Source organism: Schistocerca piceifrons, chromosome 6 (assembly GCF_021461385.2).
Source record: "Schistocerca piceifrons isolate TAMUIC-IGC-003096 chromosome 6, iqSchPice1.1, whole genome shotgun sequence".
In the NCBI taxonomy this organism is placed as follows: domain Eukaryota; kingdom Metazoa; phylum Arthropoda; class Insecta; order Orthoptera; family Acrididae; genus Schistocerca; species Schistocerca piceifrons.
In genome coordinates this window covers 292,512,467-292,532,949 of record NC_060143.1, presented here as the reverse complement: position 1 = coordinate 292,532,949, position 20,483 = coordinate 292,512,467, and the positions used below count along the sequence as shown (strand labels likewise).

The 20,483-nt window shown below is 37.3% G+C and overlaps 1 protein-coding gene across 1 annotated transcript in view; it reads right to left on the bottom strand.

Annotated features, from left to right (window-relative positions):
- Positions 1-20,483, bottom strand: part of LOC124802740 (oxysterol-binding protein-related protein 6-like) — a 265,800-nt gene that overhangs the window by 51,926 nt on the left and 193,391 nt on the right. Inside the window, exons 13-14 of the mRNA XM_047263723.1 lie at positions 20,147-20,359; positions 12,181-12,298 (exon numbers count right to left, since the gene is read on the bottom strand). Coding sequence (XP_047119679.1) covers positions 12,181-12,298; positions 20,147-20,359 — 331 coding nt within the window. The remainder of the gene's footprint in view (positions 1-12,180; positions 12,299-20,146; positions 20,360-20,483) is intronic.

The window sequence follows — 20,483 nt, the reverse complement described above, 5'->3', positions numbered from 1 at the left end:
GCATCAGTAACTCTAAGCCCGACTGCTTCAAGATCTTGCTGAATTTCTTTGACCCACTGTCCTCCTGTCTTCTTTTCGAGACTTCTCATCACTAGTTGTTTTAAAATCCTGTTGTCACGCAGTCATAAGACATGAAAGAAATATGAGATTCTTTTCTTCTTCATTGTGCTGGTGATTGGGACAATCTCACAATAGACAGTTTCATTAGGGAGGATTTTCCAGACTCCATCAACCTGGTATTTTTTACTGATGCATGTTCTGATAATTCTTTGTTCAGTCTTGAGGGGTTGATTGGTTCTTCTCTCATTTTTAATTTGGAACAGAGTTTCAGAAGCATAAGTTGCTTCTGGAAGAGTTACAGTTTTGTAATTTTGGATCTTAGTGTCTATTGACAGGCATTTCTTATTATATGTTGACCAGTTACAAACTGTGCTTTTTTTCATTTTGTTGGTTCTATTTAGCCATGTTGCTTTCTCACCCAAGCTGTGCAAAATAATTTCCACAAGATATTTAGATTGTAGAACTATGTTAATTGCTTGATCATTTATGAAGATTTTATGTACGCAAAGAGATTTCATGGATATGATTTCAGTTTTCTCAAAGGATATTTGTAATCCTATTTTTAAAGCAATTTTCTGGATACTTGTGATCTGATCATGAACTTCTTCCATGTCATGGGCTAAGAGAGCTAAATCATCAGCAAACCCAAGGCAGTTTGCTCTTATTTCTGGTTTTCCTCCAATTTTGATTTTACATGGATTTTCTTTTTGCCAGATTGTCATGATGTAATCGAGGGCCACACTGAAAAGCAAAGGGGACAAGCCATCACCTTGTTCGAGTACTGTTTTTATTGTTAAAGCTTTTGACACTTCTCCTCTAAAGTTGACCTTTGAATTTGTGTTAGTTAAAGTTAGCTGAATGAGTCTTACCAGTTTGGGATGGAGGCCATATGATCTAAGAATTTTTAGAATTGTGGGTCTATGAACACTATCATATGCTTTTTCAAAATCTATGAATGAGATGAATAACTATTTGTTTCTATATTTGTAATACTCCATTATTAGTTTCAGGGTAAGAATTTGGTCTGAGCAGCTTCTGTATGGTCGAAATCCTCCTTGATATTCTCCAAGTTGTGGTTCCAGAATGTTTTTGATCCCATTGTAAATTATGCGGGAGAAAATTTTAAATACGCAGACCACAAGGGTTATTCCTCTGTAATTATCTGGGTTGGTTCTATCTCCTTTTTTAAATAATGGATGTCCAGTGCTCTGGAATTTTCTCTGTGATCCACAGTTCAATTAGATGTTGGCAGAGATTTATGGCCACAGGTTTTCCAGCGTTCTTCCAGATTTCTGCAAATACATGGTCTTCACCACATGCCTTGCAATTTTTTAGTTCCTGAATTGCGACCTCTACCTCACCGATAGTTGGAGGATCTATTAGGTCTGTGGTGGTTAAAATAGGTGCTTCAGTGTCTGCTTGAAATGTTTCCAGTAGGTCATCACAATTTAAAAGTTTGTTGAAAATCTCTGCAAGGATATCTGCGTTTTCTTGATTACTATGCACCAACTTTCCTGACTTATCTCTCAGCATCAATGTTGGGGACTCGTACTTTCTAAGATGTCTCCCAAAGGTTTTGTAATAATCTCTTGACTGTTTCTTCTGGAAGTTCTCTCCTCTCTTTTCTACAGTATTTTTAAGATGTTTGCATTTCAGCTGTCTGATGATTTTATGGGTTGACTTTCTTTGCTTAATTAGTTCTAGAAGAGATTCTCTAGACTATTGGGATTAATGCTTTATCCGTGTTCGGTGTCTTCATTCTAATGCCTGGTCACATTCTTCATTCTACCAATCATGTTTCTTCCTGGGATTTATTGAAGCCAACTCTTCTGCTATAGATTTTGTGGTTAATTCTCCTAGGGTATTATAGTTGATAGATCCTTCACCTGATTTCCTAGTGTATTCCTCATTTTCTGTTAAGATGGTTGGGTCGAATTTTCTTGTAATTTTTTTCTGAAATCTTTTCTTTACCATTGATGTTAATTTTATTTTGATCTTCACAACATAGTGGCCTGACCCTGAGTCTTCACCCCTTAAAACTTCAACATTGTAGATTTCATGATGGTGAAATTTATCCCTGCAGACACAGTCCAGTAGCTATTCACCCTTTCGGAAATCAGGGTGTTTCCAGGTTTTTCATTTGTGAGGTTTCCTATTAAAACATGTTGATTTTATGGGTTTATTTATCATTTCTTACTTGTAGTCCATTCTTGCTATCTGAATCTGAATATTGTCTTTTGTCATTTGAACATGTTGAGTGGGGCTGTGGGCACTAGAAAATGAAGTGCCAGGAGGAGAAATTGCAACACTTCAGACATATTCTTCTGTTTGAGTTCAACAGAGGGATGACAGCAGTGGAGGCAGCCATAAACATTTGCGCCATGTATGGGGACAATGCCATTGGACAGAACACAGCAAGAAATGGGATTTCTCATTTTAAGAATGATCGTTTTGACACTAGTGACTCTCCACATTCAGGGCTTGAACAAGACCTTTTAAGCCCATTGATCCACAATGATGCACATCGGCGTATCAGAACTGGCAAATGTGATTGTGCCACTATTGTGTGACATTCGCATGCAATGGGGAAGGTTTGAAAATTCGTTTTATGGCTATCGCATGCTGTAAACCAAAATCATAAAAATCAGTATATGGCCATAAGTGCATCTCTGCTTGTCTGTCATCGATTGGCTTGTGAACAAAACCAACCTTTCTTATCCTGTGCCGCTAATGGTGATGAGAAATGGTGCCTTTATGCTAATATAAGGGAAAGAAATGAATGGCTGAGACCAAACAATGCAGAAACTCTCTGCACAAAGACCTGCGTGCATGCACAAAAGATACCGTAATGTTATGCATCTGGTAGAACAGTGATGGTGTGGTGTACTACAAATTGCTTCCCTGAGGTGTAACCATCACTGCTGACATTTACTATCAACAAATGATAAATATTGTGGATGGAATTCAAGAACAACGACCAGGAAAACTGTGAAAAGCGATGTTATTCCATGATGATGCCCGCGCACATTCTGCTACACTGACAAGAAACACTATACAGGAGTTTGTTGGGAAGGAATTCTGCACCCACCTCATGCACCTGATCTTGTGAACTCAGATTTTCACCTTTTCTACTCTCTATTGAACAACTTTCATGGAAAATCCTTTCTGGATAAAAATGAGCTCCAAACATGGCTCGGCATGTTCTTTGCCTCAAAACCACATGATTTCTCCAGTTGTTGAATCGAAAAGTTACCCCTGAATTGGTGAACTTTTCTAAATAATGAAGTTAAATATATAACTGATGGCTTAATTCCCTGTTATGTATCTCTGTTCTGTTAAGAAACTTATGGGAAAATGCTATGAGAATATGCACCAACCCAACAGTTTCCATGCCTGTCATTGTGACTGCATTGTATTCTCTAGCATTTACAGTAATGGTACAGTAGGGTTGACTAATAACTGCTTATAATACTGCAACTATTTCTTTCCTTGTATTATATCTTTGTTTTGTCATTGTCACCTACATATTCCCTCATTGATCCCATTCCAACACTACACGTCTTCTATAACAAACACACCTACTAATCTTTTCCCCTTCTCTATTTCTCTTCTTACCCCCCCCCCCCCCCCCGCCCCCCTACCCCTGCCCCTCAAAGCACAGCCTCTTGACACTGCACCTAGCAGCCTATCCTGGCTCAATGTTCCTGCATGCTCCCACAGGCAGCACAGCATCTTAGCATCTTCCCTGACGCCTACCCATTAACCCACAGCAGATTGCTGCTCACATCAGATGCAAGTGCAGACAGGCCACAGTGCCCAGACATGGTGGCCATGTGAGCATAAATTGTTTATGTGTGTGCGATTTCTACTCAAGATGGACTTTGTTCGACATATTGCAAGTAAATACTTTGGCATTTTTTTTCCCCCACTGTACCTGTCTGCGACTCGATGCCTCCTCTATGTAGTGAGTAGGAATCTATCCTTTCCATACAATTGTTAAATAATTAGGAGTATGAGAAGAAAAAATAAATTCACCATGGTATTTTAAGAATTAGTGAAAAAATAAATTATTTCCATAAAAAGTTTTTTAATATAACACATTTTTAAAATGGACTAAAAAGTATGAAATAATTTCTCCAGGCTCTGTGCAAATTCCCAACTCCATATAGACAGTCGAGCAAATTTGCGCTTGTGAATTTTTAATAGCTAAAACAATACTTTTAAAATTTAAAAAGAAACAGGTAGGGTGCAAGCAACTAGTAATTGAGAAACAAATAGTGTAGTGATTCGAGAATTTCTGAGTAAATTCTAGAACGAAACTTCCTGGCAAATTAAAACTGTGTGCCCGACCGAGACTTGAACTCGGGACCTTTGCCTTTCGCGGGCAAGTGCTCTACCATCTGAGCTACCGAAGCACGACTCACGCCCGGTACTCACAGCTTTACTTCTGCCAGTATCTCGTCTCCTACCTTCCAAACTTTACAGAAGCTCTCCCGCGAACCTTGCAGAACTAGCACTCCTGAAACAAAGGATATTGCGGAGACATGTCTTAGCCACAGCCTGGGGGATGTTTCCAGAATGAAATTTTCACTCTGCAGCGGAGTGTGCGCTGATATGAAACTTCCTGGCAGATTAAAACTGTGTGCCCGACTGAGACTCGAACTCGGGACCTTTGCCTTTCGCGGGCAAGTGCTCTACCAACTGAGCTACCGGAGCACGACTCACGTCCGGTACTCACAGCTTTACTTCTGCCAAAATTCTGGAAACATCCCCCAGGCTGTGGCTAAGCCATGTCTCCGCAATATCCTTTCTTTCAGGAGTGCTAGTTCTGCAAGGTTCGCAGGAGAGCTTCTGTAAAGTTTGGAAGGTAGGAGACGAGATACCGGCAGAAGTAAAGCTGTGAGTACCGGACGTGAGTCGTGCTTCGGTAGCTCAGTTGGTAGAGCACTTGCCCGCGAAAGGCAAAGGTCCCGAGTTCGAGTCTCGGTCGGGCACACAGTTTTAATCTGCCAGGAAGTTTCATATCAGCACACACTCCGCTGCAGAGTGAAAATTTCATTCTAGAAATTCTAGAACCACTCAGCCTTCTACCGTCTTAAACACGTGGCATTCTGGATATGAGTGTGGGATAGTAGAATCCTACAGTCTGTGCGTCATATGTTTGTGTGTGCAGATTTAAAATCAGTTGCGGAAAGAAAGTAGACACGGCAGTCGGACGGTACCGACAAGTACCTGTTGGGCAATCCATAGATGTTTTAGTGAGTGTGTAAGGTATTAAAATCCATGGAGAAGAAATAAAAACTTTGAGGTTCACCGATGACATTGTAATTCTGTCAGAGACAGCAAAGGACTTGGAAGAGCAGTTGAACGGAATGGACACTGTCTTGAAAGGAGGATATAAGATGAACATCAACAAAAGCAAAACGAGGATAATGGAATGTAGTCGAATTAAGTCAGGTGATGCTGAGGGAATTAGATTAGGAAATGAGACACTTAAAGTAGTAAAGGAGTTTTTCTATTTGGGGAGCAAAATAACTGATGATGGTCGAAGTAGAGAAGATATAAAATGTAGACTGGCAGTGGCAAGGAAAGCGTTTCTGAAGAAAAGAAATTTATTAACATCGAGTATAGATTTAAGTGTCAGGAAGTCATTTCTGAAAGTATTTGTATGGAATGTAGCCATGTATGGAAGTGAAGCATGGACGATAACTAGTTTGGACAAGAAGAGAATAGAAGCTTTCGAAATGTGGTGCTACAGAAGAATGCTGAAGATAAGGTGGGTGGATCACGTAACTAATGAGGAGGTATTGAATAGGATTGGGGAGAAGAGAAGTTTGTGGCACAACTTGACTAGAAGAAGGGATCGGTTGGTAGGACATGTTTTGAGGCATCAAGGGTTCACAAATTTAGCATTGGAGGGCAGCATGGAGGGTAAAAATCGTAGAGAGAGACCAAGAGATGAATACACTAAGCAGATTCAGAAGGATATAGGTTGCAGTAGGTACTGAGAGATGAAGAAACTTGCACAGGATAGGGTAGCTGCATCAAACCAGTCTCAGGACTGAAGACCACAACAACATAAGGAAGAACTATGGAGTTTATATGCAGCTCTGTGTTTATTGTGTCACTGACTATCATTAAAACAAAAACAGTTGAAAAAGCACTCTTGTAGACAACCTTGTTGGAGGTAAGACTCATTTTATGATTCATGTTACGAAATGTCATGGCATCTAAGTCAACTTTCCTTTAACAGTAACTCAATTTGTTTCTAACGTCCGACTGTAAGAGAGACTTGCAGGAAGTTACACATTCATGTGGTAAGTGAAATTTTTATTGTGTATGGAGGTCAAATACATCGTTAGTTGATGAAAAGTAAAGTTTGTATGTCTACTTATTTCATAAGTAGAAAGAGTCTAAAAATTCCTGTACCTAGCATTATTCGATGGAGAAGAAGTCAAGAAGGTTTCCAGCAGCCGGCTATTCAGTAAAGAAGAGTGGCTGCAAATTCCAAGTAAGTCATCTCGTGAAGAAGTGGAAGGTAGTTTGGGGGAATAAGCCAATATAACCCAGATCCAACTCACACTTTAAGCCATCAGAATGATAGAATGTCGTGACCTGTGTGAAAAGACCGAGAAAACAGGAATTTTAAGTCAAAAACAAGAGAAGAATCTGTTATGTGATGTCATAGCAACCAAACATAATAAGACAAGGGAATTACTCCGAGACATTGTAATATGTTCAAGTATCCAATGGAGTGAAATTTAAATGGAAAAACATTGAAAAAATGAAAAATTCACAATGATAAAAATAGTAAAGATGATTTCAACGTATTTGTCTAATAACAAGTATGCATAGTATGCTTCAGCTAAGAAGATCCAGTGCGGGGAGCATACAGCTCTCACATAATTTGCAGGGACGCAGATGCGGAAACCAACATACATCTGACACTGCCGGCACCAGCTGCTGTTCATCAGTGCTGACCTGCCTCCACATCTGCTCATCAACACAACGAGAATTCTACACCGGGTAAGTGTGAAACAAAACTTGAATACTTTAGTACAAAGTGGTGCAAGATACTGTAGAGTGAACTTTTATTGTGTAATTATCATATTTAAAGTTAGTTTTAAATGCTTACAAGAGCGAGGCATATAAAAGTACGGAAAATATACAACAGGTTGGGGAAACTCAAGACCCTGCTATGGTCATGAAAATTAGCAAAGAAATGCCTGACTGGGCTGAGTTGATAAATTTAATCAAAGCTCAAAGTCTGAAGTTAAAGTCTTAAGTTAAACTCATGAAGTTCACAATTAAATACCCAGAGTTTAGATTAGATTTACTTTCATTCCAATTGATCCGTAGTGAGGTGGTCCTCCAGGATGTGGAACATGTCAGAAAAACAACAATACGTGACAAATATTTACAACTAAAACAAATAAGCTAATGTACCATTCCACATGTCCCAAGTGGAATGATCATCATTTTTTAATGAACACTATATGAAAGAGTCATTTTACAAATACTAATGCACTGAATTTAAAATTAAAAAGTTTTTTTATTTATTTATAAGGTAATAAACATGTAATACAACTACTATAACACTTATTTACAATGAACACATTACTGCACTGAAAAGGTGCAGAAGTTAGATTGTACTTACACACACACACACACACACACACACACACACACACACACACACACATTTACAATGAACACAATACTGCACTGAAATTGTACAAATCAGTTGGTTTTACTGAGAAATTCATCAACGGAGTAGAAGGAGTTGGCCACCAATAAATCCTTTAGGCTTCTCTTAAAGTGAATTTCATTGGTTGTTAAGCTTTTTACGGCTGCTGGCAAGTTATTGAAAATGTGGTTCCTGAATAATGCACACCTTTTGGTACAAGACTAAGTGACTTTAAATCCTTGTGAAGATTATTCTTATTTCTAGTATTGATTCCATGAATTGAGCTGTTGGTTTGAAAAAGTGATATATTTTTAATGACAAATTTCATTAAGGAATAAACATATTGGGAAGCAGTAGTTAGTATCCCCAGTTCCCTAAAACAGGCTTCTGCAGGATGTTCTTGAGCTCACACCACATATAACTCTTACTGCACGTTTTTGTGCCCAGAAAACTTTAGCTTGGCTTGATTAATTCTCCCAAAAAATAATCCCATATGACATTATGGAATGAAAGTAAGCATAGTATGCCAGCTTTTTCATTTTTATATCCCCTATGTCTGACAAAATTTGCATTGCAAACAGAGATTTGTTAAGACGCTTCAGCAGTTCTGTGGTGTGTTCCTCCCAGTTGAATTTATTATCTAGTTGTAATCCCAAGAATTTAACACTGTCCACTTCTTCTATCTTCTTGTCATCGTATGTTAGACATATACTCGTGGGACTTCCTTTACAAGTTCTGAACTGCATGTAGTGTGTTTTTCCAAAGTTTAGTGACAAGGAATTGGCTAGGAACCAGTGATTAATGTCAACAAATATTTTATTAGCTGATCTTTCTAAGACTACAATTGATTTGCTATTTATTGCAATGTTTGTATCATCGGCAAACAAAACGAACTTGGCATCTGGTAATGTTACTGATGAAAGGTCATTTATATACACAAGAAAAAGTAAGGGGCCCCAAAATGGAACCTTGTGAAGCTTTAAAAGCTCAGAGGCGACTCTCAGTAAAGAACTTGACTTAGTAAATTCTCAATCAAATGCTCAGAGTGAAACTCTAAATTCCACCAACTGCGACATAATAGCATGTACAAACAGTGATACAATACTGAAAAGTGTTTTTTTATTCCAGTCTCTGATCACAAATTAGTTATTTAGACGATGACCGATTTCAGTCTGTAATGACCATCTTCAGATCTAAAATATATAAATATGTACATCTAGTGAGCAGTGTGTCTTTTAACATAAAACAGCAATATGTATCACAATATACTGTCATACACCAGGGAAATGTACAGATAAATTATGGTATAACGTACCTTTTTTTACACCATGTCCTAAAGTGATACAGCCATAATGGCATCATCAAAACATATAAATATAATCAGCATAGCATCGTCACATAGATTTAAAATATGGTGTAGAATAGGCCACATCGTCCACATAGTGATTATTGCCAACTGGCTACTGAGGTACAGTAGCATCCAGAAACCTGTTTACCTACACCCTCCCTAGATGTCGCTACTGTGGGCTTACTTATATGTTGTCATCATTTACGCAAAAATATAATCTGATAAAAACACTTTAGATAAAATGCATGTAGCAGACTTATTAAAATTGATGACTATCATAGAAACCAATTGTGACACATTAAAAGATGAATGCAGTTACCCATGTAAAATTATTAAAAGAAAATATATGAAGAGTATAGGTCTGACCCTTTTTTTTTTATGGTGAATTTATGGTCAACAATTAATAAAGCGTAATACATTGCCTGTGGCAACCTATAAATTACTTATGAAAGATAAAATGTCTATATGACAGCTGAAAAAGAGACAGATCAATGAACAGCGCCCTCTGTTGGGTCGGCCGCTAGGATCTTATGTAGGTGCGCACTGATCGTAAGAACTTAACCAATAGAGGGCTTTACATACATAGTGACATGTCTCCCACAGAAAACTTTTAAACAACATATAAGCATTCAATACATAAAATTATATAGTTTAGCTATACGAAAGGTCATGGTATCTAAGCCAACTTTCTTTTAACTGTAACTCAATTTGTTTCTAACGAGGAAGTTACATATTCATGTGGAAAGTGAAATTTTTATTGTATATGGAGGTCGAATACATCATTAGTTGATGAAAAGCAAAGGTCCTTTGCCTACTTATTTCATAAGTACAAAAGTCTAAAAATTCCTGTACCTAGGGTTATTCAACAGTAAAGAAGTCAAGAGGGTTTCCAGCAGCCAGCTATTCAGTAAAGAGTGGCTGCAAATTCCAAGGAAGTCATCTCGTAAAGAAGTGGATGGTTGTTTGGGGGAATAAGCTGATACAACCCAGATCCACACTCACACTTTAAGTTGTCAGAACATTACAATAGTTCACCAACATCACAAACACTTTTATTGCACTGCACATATGAACTGTGATGTGATTTTTCTCAACGACTACTCTCTATATCTCTTACTATTATCTATTTCATTTGTCCCATATTTTTGTTTCAAATTTTACAAGTACTGTCATAGCTATTAAAAATTCACATGCACACATTTTTAAGACTGTCTCTATAGGGCTAAAATAAATTATTTTATACTTTCAGTCCATTTTAAAAATTTGTTATATTCAAAAGCTTTTTGCTTAAATATTTTCTGCTTTTTAGCCTTGTGTGTGAAATGTTTCAATCAGTTTCAAGCATTTTGATGAGATTACAACAAAGACACGTGGTATATTTCAGAATAATTTTAGTTTCTCTTCACTTGTGTCAACTAATAAGCATTTCTTGCAAAAAGACTGTGAAAGTAAAGATTAGAGATTTGAGCTAACATGGAGGCTCACCAGTAATCGTTCTTACTGCGAAACATTCGCAACTGGGAAAGGAAATGGGGGAACAAGCAGAGGTACACAAAGACTCTCCACCACACGAGACAATAAAATGAGTTAATATTGCAGTGTCATCCAGGTTTGAGTAATGCTGAAAGTTTAAGGCCTCTAGCTCATTGGGAAGTTAGTTTGAAATCAATAGCAAAATTTGTATCAAATAGACAGACAGACAAGGAAGCAACCTAGTTGAAATTATTAAAAAATGAAAGAATTTATGTGATTTTACTTTTTTGTTTGACTGACCTATTCCCAGAACTGACTTGTACAAAATGATTTTGTCCTACAGTGCAGGAGCCACCTAGAGTCTGAAATAACAAGAAATCTAATCTAAAGAAAGTAGCAAACCATAGTATATTTCAAAAAATCTGAAAACCAATAAGGGCAAATATATTAAAAAATGCATTCAACTAGATACAATATCAGAAACAGACAAAATAAAGCAAGTCAGTAAATTTAAATAGCTTTGAGAAACAATATAGTGGGGTAGATTTGAAAAGTTTGCAGTAGACGTAAGGCTTAATGAAATTGAAATGGCATGTAGCTTACTTAAAAATATCTATAACAAGAACTGCATACCTATCAAAACTAAACTAAAATACTACACCACAGTGCTAAGATGAGACTGTTCATATCCCCATGAATGATAAATGATAAACTACAAACTGGACAGAATTGAGGTACCTGAAAAATGAATTATTAAGAAAATGAGTGCAATACAAACTATACATGGTTGGAAAATGAGCAATGAGGAGTTCTACTAAAATGTGCAGAGAATATCAGACTAGCAAAGAGAAGGTGAATCTTCTTTGTACACCTCTACTGAATTGATGAATGGGTTAACAAAAAAAATATTCCTATTTTTGTGGAAAAAAGTCAACATTGGCATGAATTACAGGAATAAGAAAAGAAATAGAAAGAATTGGAACTAAAAAAAAGAAACTTTTTTAAAGAATGAAGCACTCAATTTAGAAGGCTTTCAAAGCAGAATAAATAAGAACTCGGGAACAATATGGATAGAAATGTAAAGACATCATGCAAAGAAGATGGAGTCTTGGAAAAATAGAAGATGACATAGAAAGAAGAGAAATTGAAGTTACGTGATCTTAGTTGGTCAACACAATGATAAAGAGGCAAAAGAAGTAAAAAAGGCAACTCTCAATTTGCAACTGTCTTTTGAAGCTGGGAAGATTGTAATCTGCTTCTATTATTTCCATTTTTGTAAACAGACATACCACTACATTTCTCTTAACGTGATAGCACATCGTATTTCAGAAGAAATCTAATAACATAAATCATCAACTAAGTTGGATGACTACAACAGTACAATCACCACCACCAGCAACTGCACATGGCATGCTGACAATATTAACACTAATTCCTTGCCTTAAAACACAATTTTTATGCACATCAGAAATGTTCATTACAGTACTATATGCTAATTAATATATAGCTTTACGTGGCTAACATTCATTACATTAAGTTTTATCTGATAATGGTAACAAATAACCTGGTGGAATTGAACATGGAATATATAGGAAATAATGATTGACAGTACCTGTTGGCTGGAATTCCATTGATTTGCCCCAGAACTTTGTTTTTATTCGTGCATCTTGCCAAAAAATAAAATTTCTGGATTCTGCGTAACACACACTTATTGGAGGATGATGGCTAACCTAAACAAATTGCATACAAAAATCAGAATTTCACTTCAGCAAATTAATATTTATTAGGGTGACAGTGGATATTTGGGAAGTATCACCTCCTCCAGTCTTCTAATCTGATAAAGTTTTTTGTTTTTTTAAATACACCTGCTTTTCACTACTGTCAGACTGGATTAAACTGTACATACTGTTTAATTATTATTAAGAACATTTTATCATTGTTACTGAACTTAATTATTCCATATAACTGAGGAAATGATGTTTATCCAGTACTGCATACTTAATCCTTCAAGTGCTGTCGACTCTTTAACATGCAGTGCTGTGCCATTCTACATATGCTACAAACGCTTTTAAGTACTGGAGTATATCTGTATCTCACAGGGCCAAAGGCATACTACATTGTCCCTTGTCACACATACAGATGTATCAATTCAGTACCAGTTTGAAGAAATCCACAGATATTGACCAGTGGGAAGTATGTACAGAGCCATTTGTTGTAGAATCTCTGAACTATTTCACTATCAACTACTGTTTTCCTTGCAACTGAAAATGCCATATGCCTCTAGGCTCTAACAGCTTCCAGTAACATTGTACCTTTGATCTGGAACATTTCTGCTCATGTTATTTGCCAACGTCAAAACTGCTAAAAAAGTGGATACAGAAATTATCCACGTGTATCTCAGCACTACCTGCCTGATTGCGAAATAATATGCACAAAATCATATCAACTTTACTGTCAGTTAAGTACCATGCAGGTAGCAGGTACTTGCTATAAAGCTCTCCCACTACTACGTTTGGTGACTGGCAAATGTAGTTTTTCAATAATCCTGAGTTTAATTTGCGAGAAATTGTGTTTTGTTTCCTTTACCCCTCCATGAAACTAAAGTAAGTTGTGCCTTCCCCCTACCAGCTCAATATCTGTGGTACACTCTTGCACAATGGTGCAAGCATATTTACATGCACTGCCTGGGCATCCCTCGCGTGTTATGGACGAGTCTAGACGTGATGCCACTCGGGTACTGTGACCATGTCAACACACAAAGCTAAGCTGTATTTCTCCCTGATTTCTCAGTAGTTGTTTCTTAGGAGTACATATTAAAGAGTTCTTCTGTGCATTTGATGTTGTTGTCCCATGTTCATGTTTCTGATTTAGTTTAATTTCCATTATTACACTTCGGAATTGGAATCAGAATACTGCAACAAGATCAATGTTCATTTATAATTTGTTTAAAAAAATGAAACAATGCAGATGAACAGAGGAAGTAATCCTAGAAATATTAAAAGTAACAGTGATAGATTTTTTTGTACTGATAATAGTGTTGACACTTTTACATGATTCTGAAATAACAGCCCTCAATTTTGTTCATAAGCATGTATAACAAACACTTACATTGTCCCTACAATAGATGTAACTGGTAGTTATTCAGAATCTAAACATATGGGAAACATCTGGAAAAGGAATATGGTTCAGTTGCAGAATGAAAAAAAAATATTTTCATCCAGTTATGCATGCATCTGACAATTTGGCTTTGGAGCACACATATCACCTAGACAATAATTCAGAGTTTACGTCATCTGTCACAACATTTCTAATCCGAGAACAGATAACATTTACAATGAATCAAACCAATCTATTTTATTTATACATCATGGTAAATATGCAAGAGCCAGAAAATTGTCAGAGTTCAAAGGTGAAAGACACAGGATTTAAAAAAATTTTATTCCTTCAACGCTATTTCCCTTCTTAAGGTCTGAGTCAAGAAACTATAAATTAGCTAATGTTATAAAGCAAGAGTACATGTGGACACTATAGTTTCCAGTCATACTATGTTGCAAGATGATTGGCAACTCTGCCACTATCAGTGAAAAAAATCTTTATTCAAAATCATGAACATTATTGATAATCACCACCATGAGGCATCCACAGTGCTTTGTAACCATATCAAATCTCTGACTTGTCATCAAGAGGCCCATTATGTTCCAAACAGTTTCTTCCATCCAGTATGGCTGAAATAAAGTCTTTTGTGCTGTACAGTTTTGTTTAGAAAACTAGTGGTCATGAGGCAAGACTTGAGAGGTTGACTTGTTTCTCCAATATCACAAGTACATTTGGTGCAGTTGGTAAGAACAGGCACATCATAAAAAAAAAGAAATAAAGTTCTGTTTATGATTTCTGATGTGCTTTTTGGATCAAACACTTTGATAAGAGAGAAGTGCTGATGTTGATTGCCTGTAATGTCAAAAATTGTTACAGAGTACAACTCAGGTATGAAAAGCAGTATGTGACATACTTCTGGGATCAGACAGATTAGGACATAAGACAGAGGTGGAATAGAACATTTGTTTTACACAGTCTTGACCAGTGAATTTTAGTTTAATACATTCTAAGATGAAGTATTTCAGTAACAGTATTCCTGAAGTGATGTGTGCAATTTTAAAGCTGTGTGCATTAGCAGTGTGTTGCCATCTACGATAGTGCACTGTGAGAGAGCGATACTGTGAACTTCCAATACAGCACGCCATGGGTGAGTACCTGTTTAAACCCTCCAGCACTACACATGTACTCAGTTATCATGTTATTACTGCTTTCATACATTTGCATTGTCTTATTGTGTACAGTGTAAGTTATGGTGATTGGCGAACATGCGACAGTCTAATAAAGTTGTACTGGGGCTGTTCTTCGCACGGTTTTCAGGCTCTGGTTGATTGTCTGTTGCACCTACAATGTCTGACAGTGCTACTGATGAGTTTTTAAACCGGTCTTACTGCGGCATTGCAGCATCTCAGTCAACAGTAGGAGGCATTAGCAACAGCTCAACATAATCAAACCCAGGTATTGCAAATGCTTGCCTCTGTTTTGACCATTTCAAGTCTGTCTCAATCTACATCACCTGCTGTGTTGCCTCTTGCACCTCCTACTATGCCTGTGACTATCCCAGTCATTTATCCTCAACCATTTCCAGCTTATGATGAGTCTGTCGAAGAATGGGAAGCCTATGAAAAACAGTTGTGGCACCATTTTCATGCTTTTGATTTGTCTGACATTACCTTATGGCGTGCTTTCTATTTGTCTTGGTTATCGTCTCGCATGTATAAACTACTCTGCCAACTGGTCCCCCTGCAGGATCAGTCTTCACTTTCTTTTGATAGGCTGTCAGAGACTGTGGTCGTGTGTGTGTGTGTGTGTGTGTGTGTGTGTGTGTGTGTGTGTGTTGTCTATTTTTGACAAAAGCATTGCTGGCCAAAAGCTAACTTTCTGACAGTCTTTTATTATGCCTTTCTGCAACTCAGCATCTCTGCTATATAGTGAAATTCACATTTTATGTGTTACCTGGGCCTTGTCTTTTTGCTTATTTTACCTTCCTACTGTCTTCAGTATTTTGTTATCAAGAACACTCAATGGACTACAGAGTACCCCAAGTACATTACAAAGAAGTAATGCTGTGAGGATGGGTCATGAGTCGTGCTTGGTAGCTCAGCTGGCAGAGCACTTACCCACAAAAGGCAAAGGTCCTGAGTTCGAGTCTTGGGCTGGCATACAGTATTAATCTGCCTGGAAGCTTCATATCAGTGCAAACTCTGCTCCAGAGTGAAAATTTCATTCTCTAATTTCAACTTGTTCATATAATGTAGAAGTACGTTTAGAAACTTTCTGTTGAACTAACATGCCTTACCTACAAGAACACCTTCAGTGAATAAAGTACCTATGCATAACAAAATATATTTTATGTAAATACGATTTCATTCATCACATTCATTAGATCCCATCAAGAAGAATTTTCAAGCATTTGGAATGAGTCATGGTATATATTAAAACGAGGCAAAGGCATCACAAAAACCTAATCTATATACTGTATTAACAAAAATCTACTGCTGATCTCCTTCATGCTTTTCTCGTTATGCCATCTAAATTTTATCAAGCAAATTAACATGAATGCTCCTAGTTTGAAAAAAGCTGTGGCATCTTCGGTTTTGCTCTTGCTGCTGTCTACTTTAGAAGTTTACATCAAACTATTGGAGTAAAGCTTATAAAGAAAAGAACAGGGTGAGTGATTTGTGAACAGGATAGTACAGACTTATCTGTGGGTGTCTAGAAAGCATATTTAAAAAAAAAAGCTGTTGTATTTTAACTGCAGTCAACATGTGTTTGTAATATGCTTTCAGGCTTCTGTATAAGCTGGTGTGTCTAAGACCATTTTGTAAAATGGACAGACACTCTTTCCCCCTCCTACGACATTTTATTGCAATGACAACAATCTGTGTACAGCAAACACTTTATCGTGGCAATTCCCTTTTGAGCCTAAACTAATGAGGGCTAAGTCCCATGACGGCTCTCATAATCTTGATATTCCTCGACTAGTTGGTAGTGGTTAGTCAACGCTAATGTTGTATTTTTTCTGATCTCAGGGCATGGTAATAGTCAATTTTCTTTGGGAGAAGACACTACAAATTACTGCCTTTACATTTTGTTGCAAAACAGGGTTCATAGTGTTGCTGTTGTTGCGGTCTTCAGTCCTGAGACTGGTTTGATGCAGCTCTCCATGCTACTCAGTCCTGTTCAAGCTGCTTCATCTCCTAGTATGTACTGCAGCCTACATCCTTCAGAATCTGCTTAGTGTATTCATCTCTTGGTCTCCCCCCATGATTTTTACCCTCTACACTGCCCTCCAATACTAAATTGGTGATCCATTGATGCCTCAGAACATGTCCTACCAACTTATCCCTTCGTCTAGTCAAGTTGTGCCACAAACTCCTTTTCTCCCCAATTCTATTCAATACCTCCTCATTAGTTATGAGATCTACCCATCTAATATTCAGCATTCTTCTGTAGCACCACATTTCGAAAGCTTCTATTCTCTTCTTGTCCAAATTATTCATCGTCCACGTTTCACTTCCATACATGGCTGCACTCCATACATATACTTTCAGAAAAGACTTCCTGACACTTAAATCTATACTCGATGTTAACAAATTTCTCTCTTCAGAAACGCTTTCCTTGCCGTTGCCAGTCTACATTTTATATCCTCTCTACTTCGACCATCATCAATTATTTTGCTCCCCAAATAGCAAAACTCCTTTACTACTTTAAGTGTCTCATTTCCTAATCTAATTCCCTCAGCATCACCCGATTTAATTCGACTACATTCCATTATCCTCGTTTTGCTTTTGTTGATGTTCATCTTATACCCTCCTTTCAAGACACTATCCATTCTGTTCAACTGCTCTTCTAAGTCCTTTGCTATCTCTGACAGAATTACAATGTCATCAACGAACCTCAAAGTTTTTATTTCTTCTCCACGGATTTTAATACCTACTCCGAATTTTTCTTTTGTTTCCTTTATTGCTTGCTCAATATACAGATTGAACAACATTGGGGAGAGACTACGACCCTGTCTCACTCCCTTCCCAACCACTGCTTCCCTTTCGTGCCCCTCGACTCTTATAACTGCCATCTGGTTTCTGTACAACTTCAGAATTTGAAAGAGAGTATTCCAGTCAACATTGTCAAAAGCTTTCCCTAAGTCTACAAATGCTATAAACGTAGGTTTGCCTTTTCTTAATCTAGCTTCTAAGATAAGTCATAGGGTCAGTATTGCCTCACGTGTTCCAACATTTCTATGGAATCCAAACTGATCTTCCCCAAGGTCGGCTTCTACCAGTTTTTCCATTCATCTGTAAAGAATTTGTGTTAGTATTTTGCAGCCATGACTTATTAAACTGATAGATCGGTAATTTTCACATCTGTCAACACCTGCTTTCTTTGGGATTGGAAGTATTATATTCTTCTTGAAGTCTGAGGTTATTTTGCCTGTCTCATACATTTTGCTCACCAGATGGTAGAGTTTTGTCAGGACTGGCTCTCCCAAGGCTGTCAGTAGTTCTAAGGGAAACTTGTCTACTCCCGGGGCCTTGTTTCGACTTAGGTCTTTCAGTGCTCTGTCAAACTCTTCACACAGTATCATATCTCCCTTTTCATCTTCATCTACATCCTCTTCCATTTCCATAATATTGCCTTGAAGTACATCGCCCTTGTATAGACCCTCTATATACGCCTTCCACCTTTCTGCTGCCCCTTCTTTGCTTAGAACTGGGTTTCCATCTGAGCTCTTGATATTCATATAAGTGGTTCTCTTTTCTCCAGAGGTCTCCTTAATTTTCCTGTAGGCAGTATCTATCTTACACCTAGTGAGATAAGCCTCTACATCCTTACATTTGTCCTCTAGCCATCCCTGCTTAGCCATTTTGCACTTCCTGTCGATCTCATTTTTGAGACGTTTGTATTCCTTTTTGCCTGCTTCATTTACTGCATTTTTATATTTTCTCCTTTCATCAATTAAATTCAATATTTCTTCTGTTACCCAAGGATTTCTACTAGCCCTCATCTTTTTACCTACTTGATCCTCTGCTGCCTTCACTACTTCATCCCTCAGAGCTACCCATTCGTCTTCTACTGTATTTCTTTCCCCCATTCTTGTCAATTGTTCCCTTATGCTCTCCCTGAAACTCTGTACAACCTCTGGTTCTTTCAGTTTATCCAGGTCCCATCATAGTATAACTGAAAATTTTGTAGTATCTTGGTCTCTCTAACTTTGATGGATTAATCAATGGATAAAGGTGATCATCATCAAGTAAGTCCTGTTAAAATCAATTTTACACTCTTGCTAGTAAATTAAATTCATGTGAAAAGCTATTTTTGTGAGTTATCATAAAGACAGTGTTCATTAATGATGGCAGCAAAGATCCCATGCCTATGCTAATTTTTTATTTGATTTTATTTTAAAAAAAATTGATGATTGCCAAATTGGACTGTGTAATGTAGTCATAAAAGAAAGTCCTCACAGTTTAAGCTTTGAATTAATTGCAGTCCACTGAAACTCCCTATTCACTTCCCTGAATTCACTTAAAAAATAATAACCATTTCTTTTTAATAATAAAACTTTTCCCTCTCACACAGATAGTTACTTTCAGATAAAATGGAATGTACTTCTGAAGTTTTCACAGTAGGTGTTCACACAAGCTAAAACAATACTGACAATGTGAGACAAGATAAGCTGAGACAAAATGACAAAATTAGATCGAGACACCATTGTCTCTACTGTTTATAGACTTATACAAAACAAAAGATGATGTAACTATAACTACTTATGCCTAGAAGTTTTTAGTACACTACTTATGCTTTTGAAATGGTTATCCTCACATAATTCACAATTATTCAAAAAAATTGTAATGAAATTATTTAAAATCATTGCTTATGGCCATATAAGAGTGGCTTCAGACGGAAGTGGGAGAAAACCGGTGCAGGGAGAATAAAGCATTCCCTGCCTCCTGGGCAGCTGAGGAAAGCAGAACTGACACACTGTGATAGTAATCCCAAATTCCCTTGCCCGAAAACCTCAAACCACACATACACACACCAAATTCCTTCTAGTGTTGTGTGAGCTGTATTCGAAGCCTACAATGGACCTGGAATGGACTTCTCATTGATTTCAAAACAAGGAAAGAAAAAAAACCAGTAATTAACAGGACAAAGTAAAGTGGAGTACACAAAGCATTCTGTAAAGGCTACCACAATTACTTGATAAAGTTGACAGTGTTGTAAATGAGGTAGCATATGTCTCAATTGTGTTACCTTACACAACAGAAGTTCAAAACACACACCACACCCCCAAACTAAAACTGCCAAGTTAAAGTGTGTGCACATTGGTAGCAGCTGTAAAAGTCATAAGACAAAGATAAGAATGCAGTGTTTTAAACGGCTAATACTGCTAGTAGCAGTATGAGCTGATAAAAGTGCATTCTAAATAACTAATGCTTAGAATGCTAGAAAAACACAAACAGCAGTCTTAAGTATGTACATACCTGTTCAGCAATGAATCTAAAGCCTTTATCTTCTCTAATACATTCATACGTTTCCCCTAGCAGAGGATTAAATGGTTTGCTGCCAGCACGAAAATATGATGAACCATAGCTTGACACAGCAAATGCTGCTACATATACCATACGCTCATATGGATCATCAAGTTCAGCAGCCTTGTCTAGAAGTTCACTATATTCCAGTTCTTCACACATTCTCTGAAAAGATTTTAAAATTATTGCAAATACTAAGTGCATGTTCATTAATTATTAAAAACCCTGAAAATATAATCAAACATTTCATGTTCATATGGATCATCAAGTTCAGCAGCCTTGTCTAGAA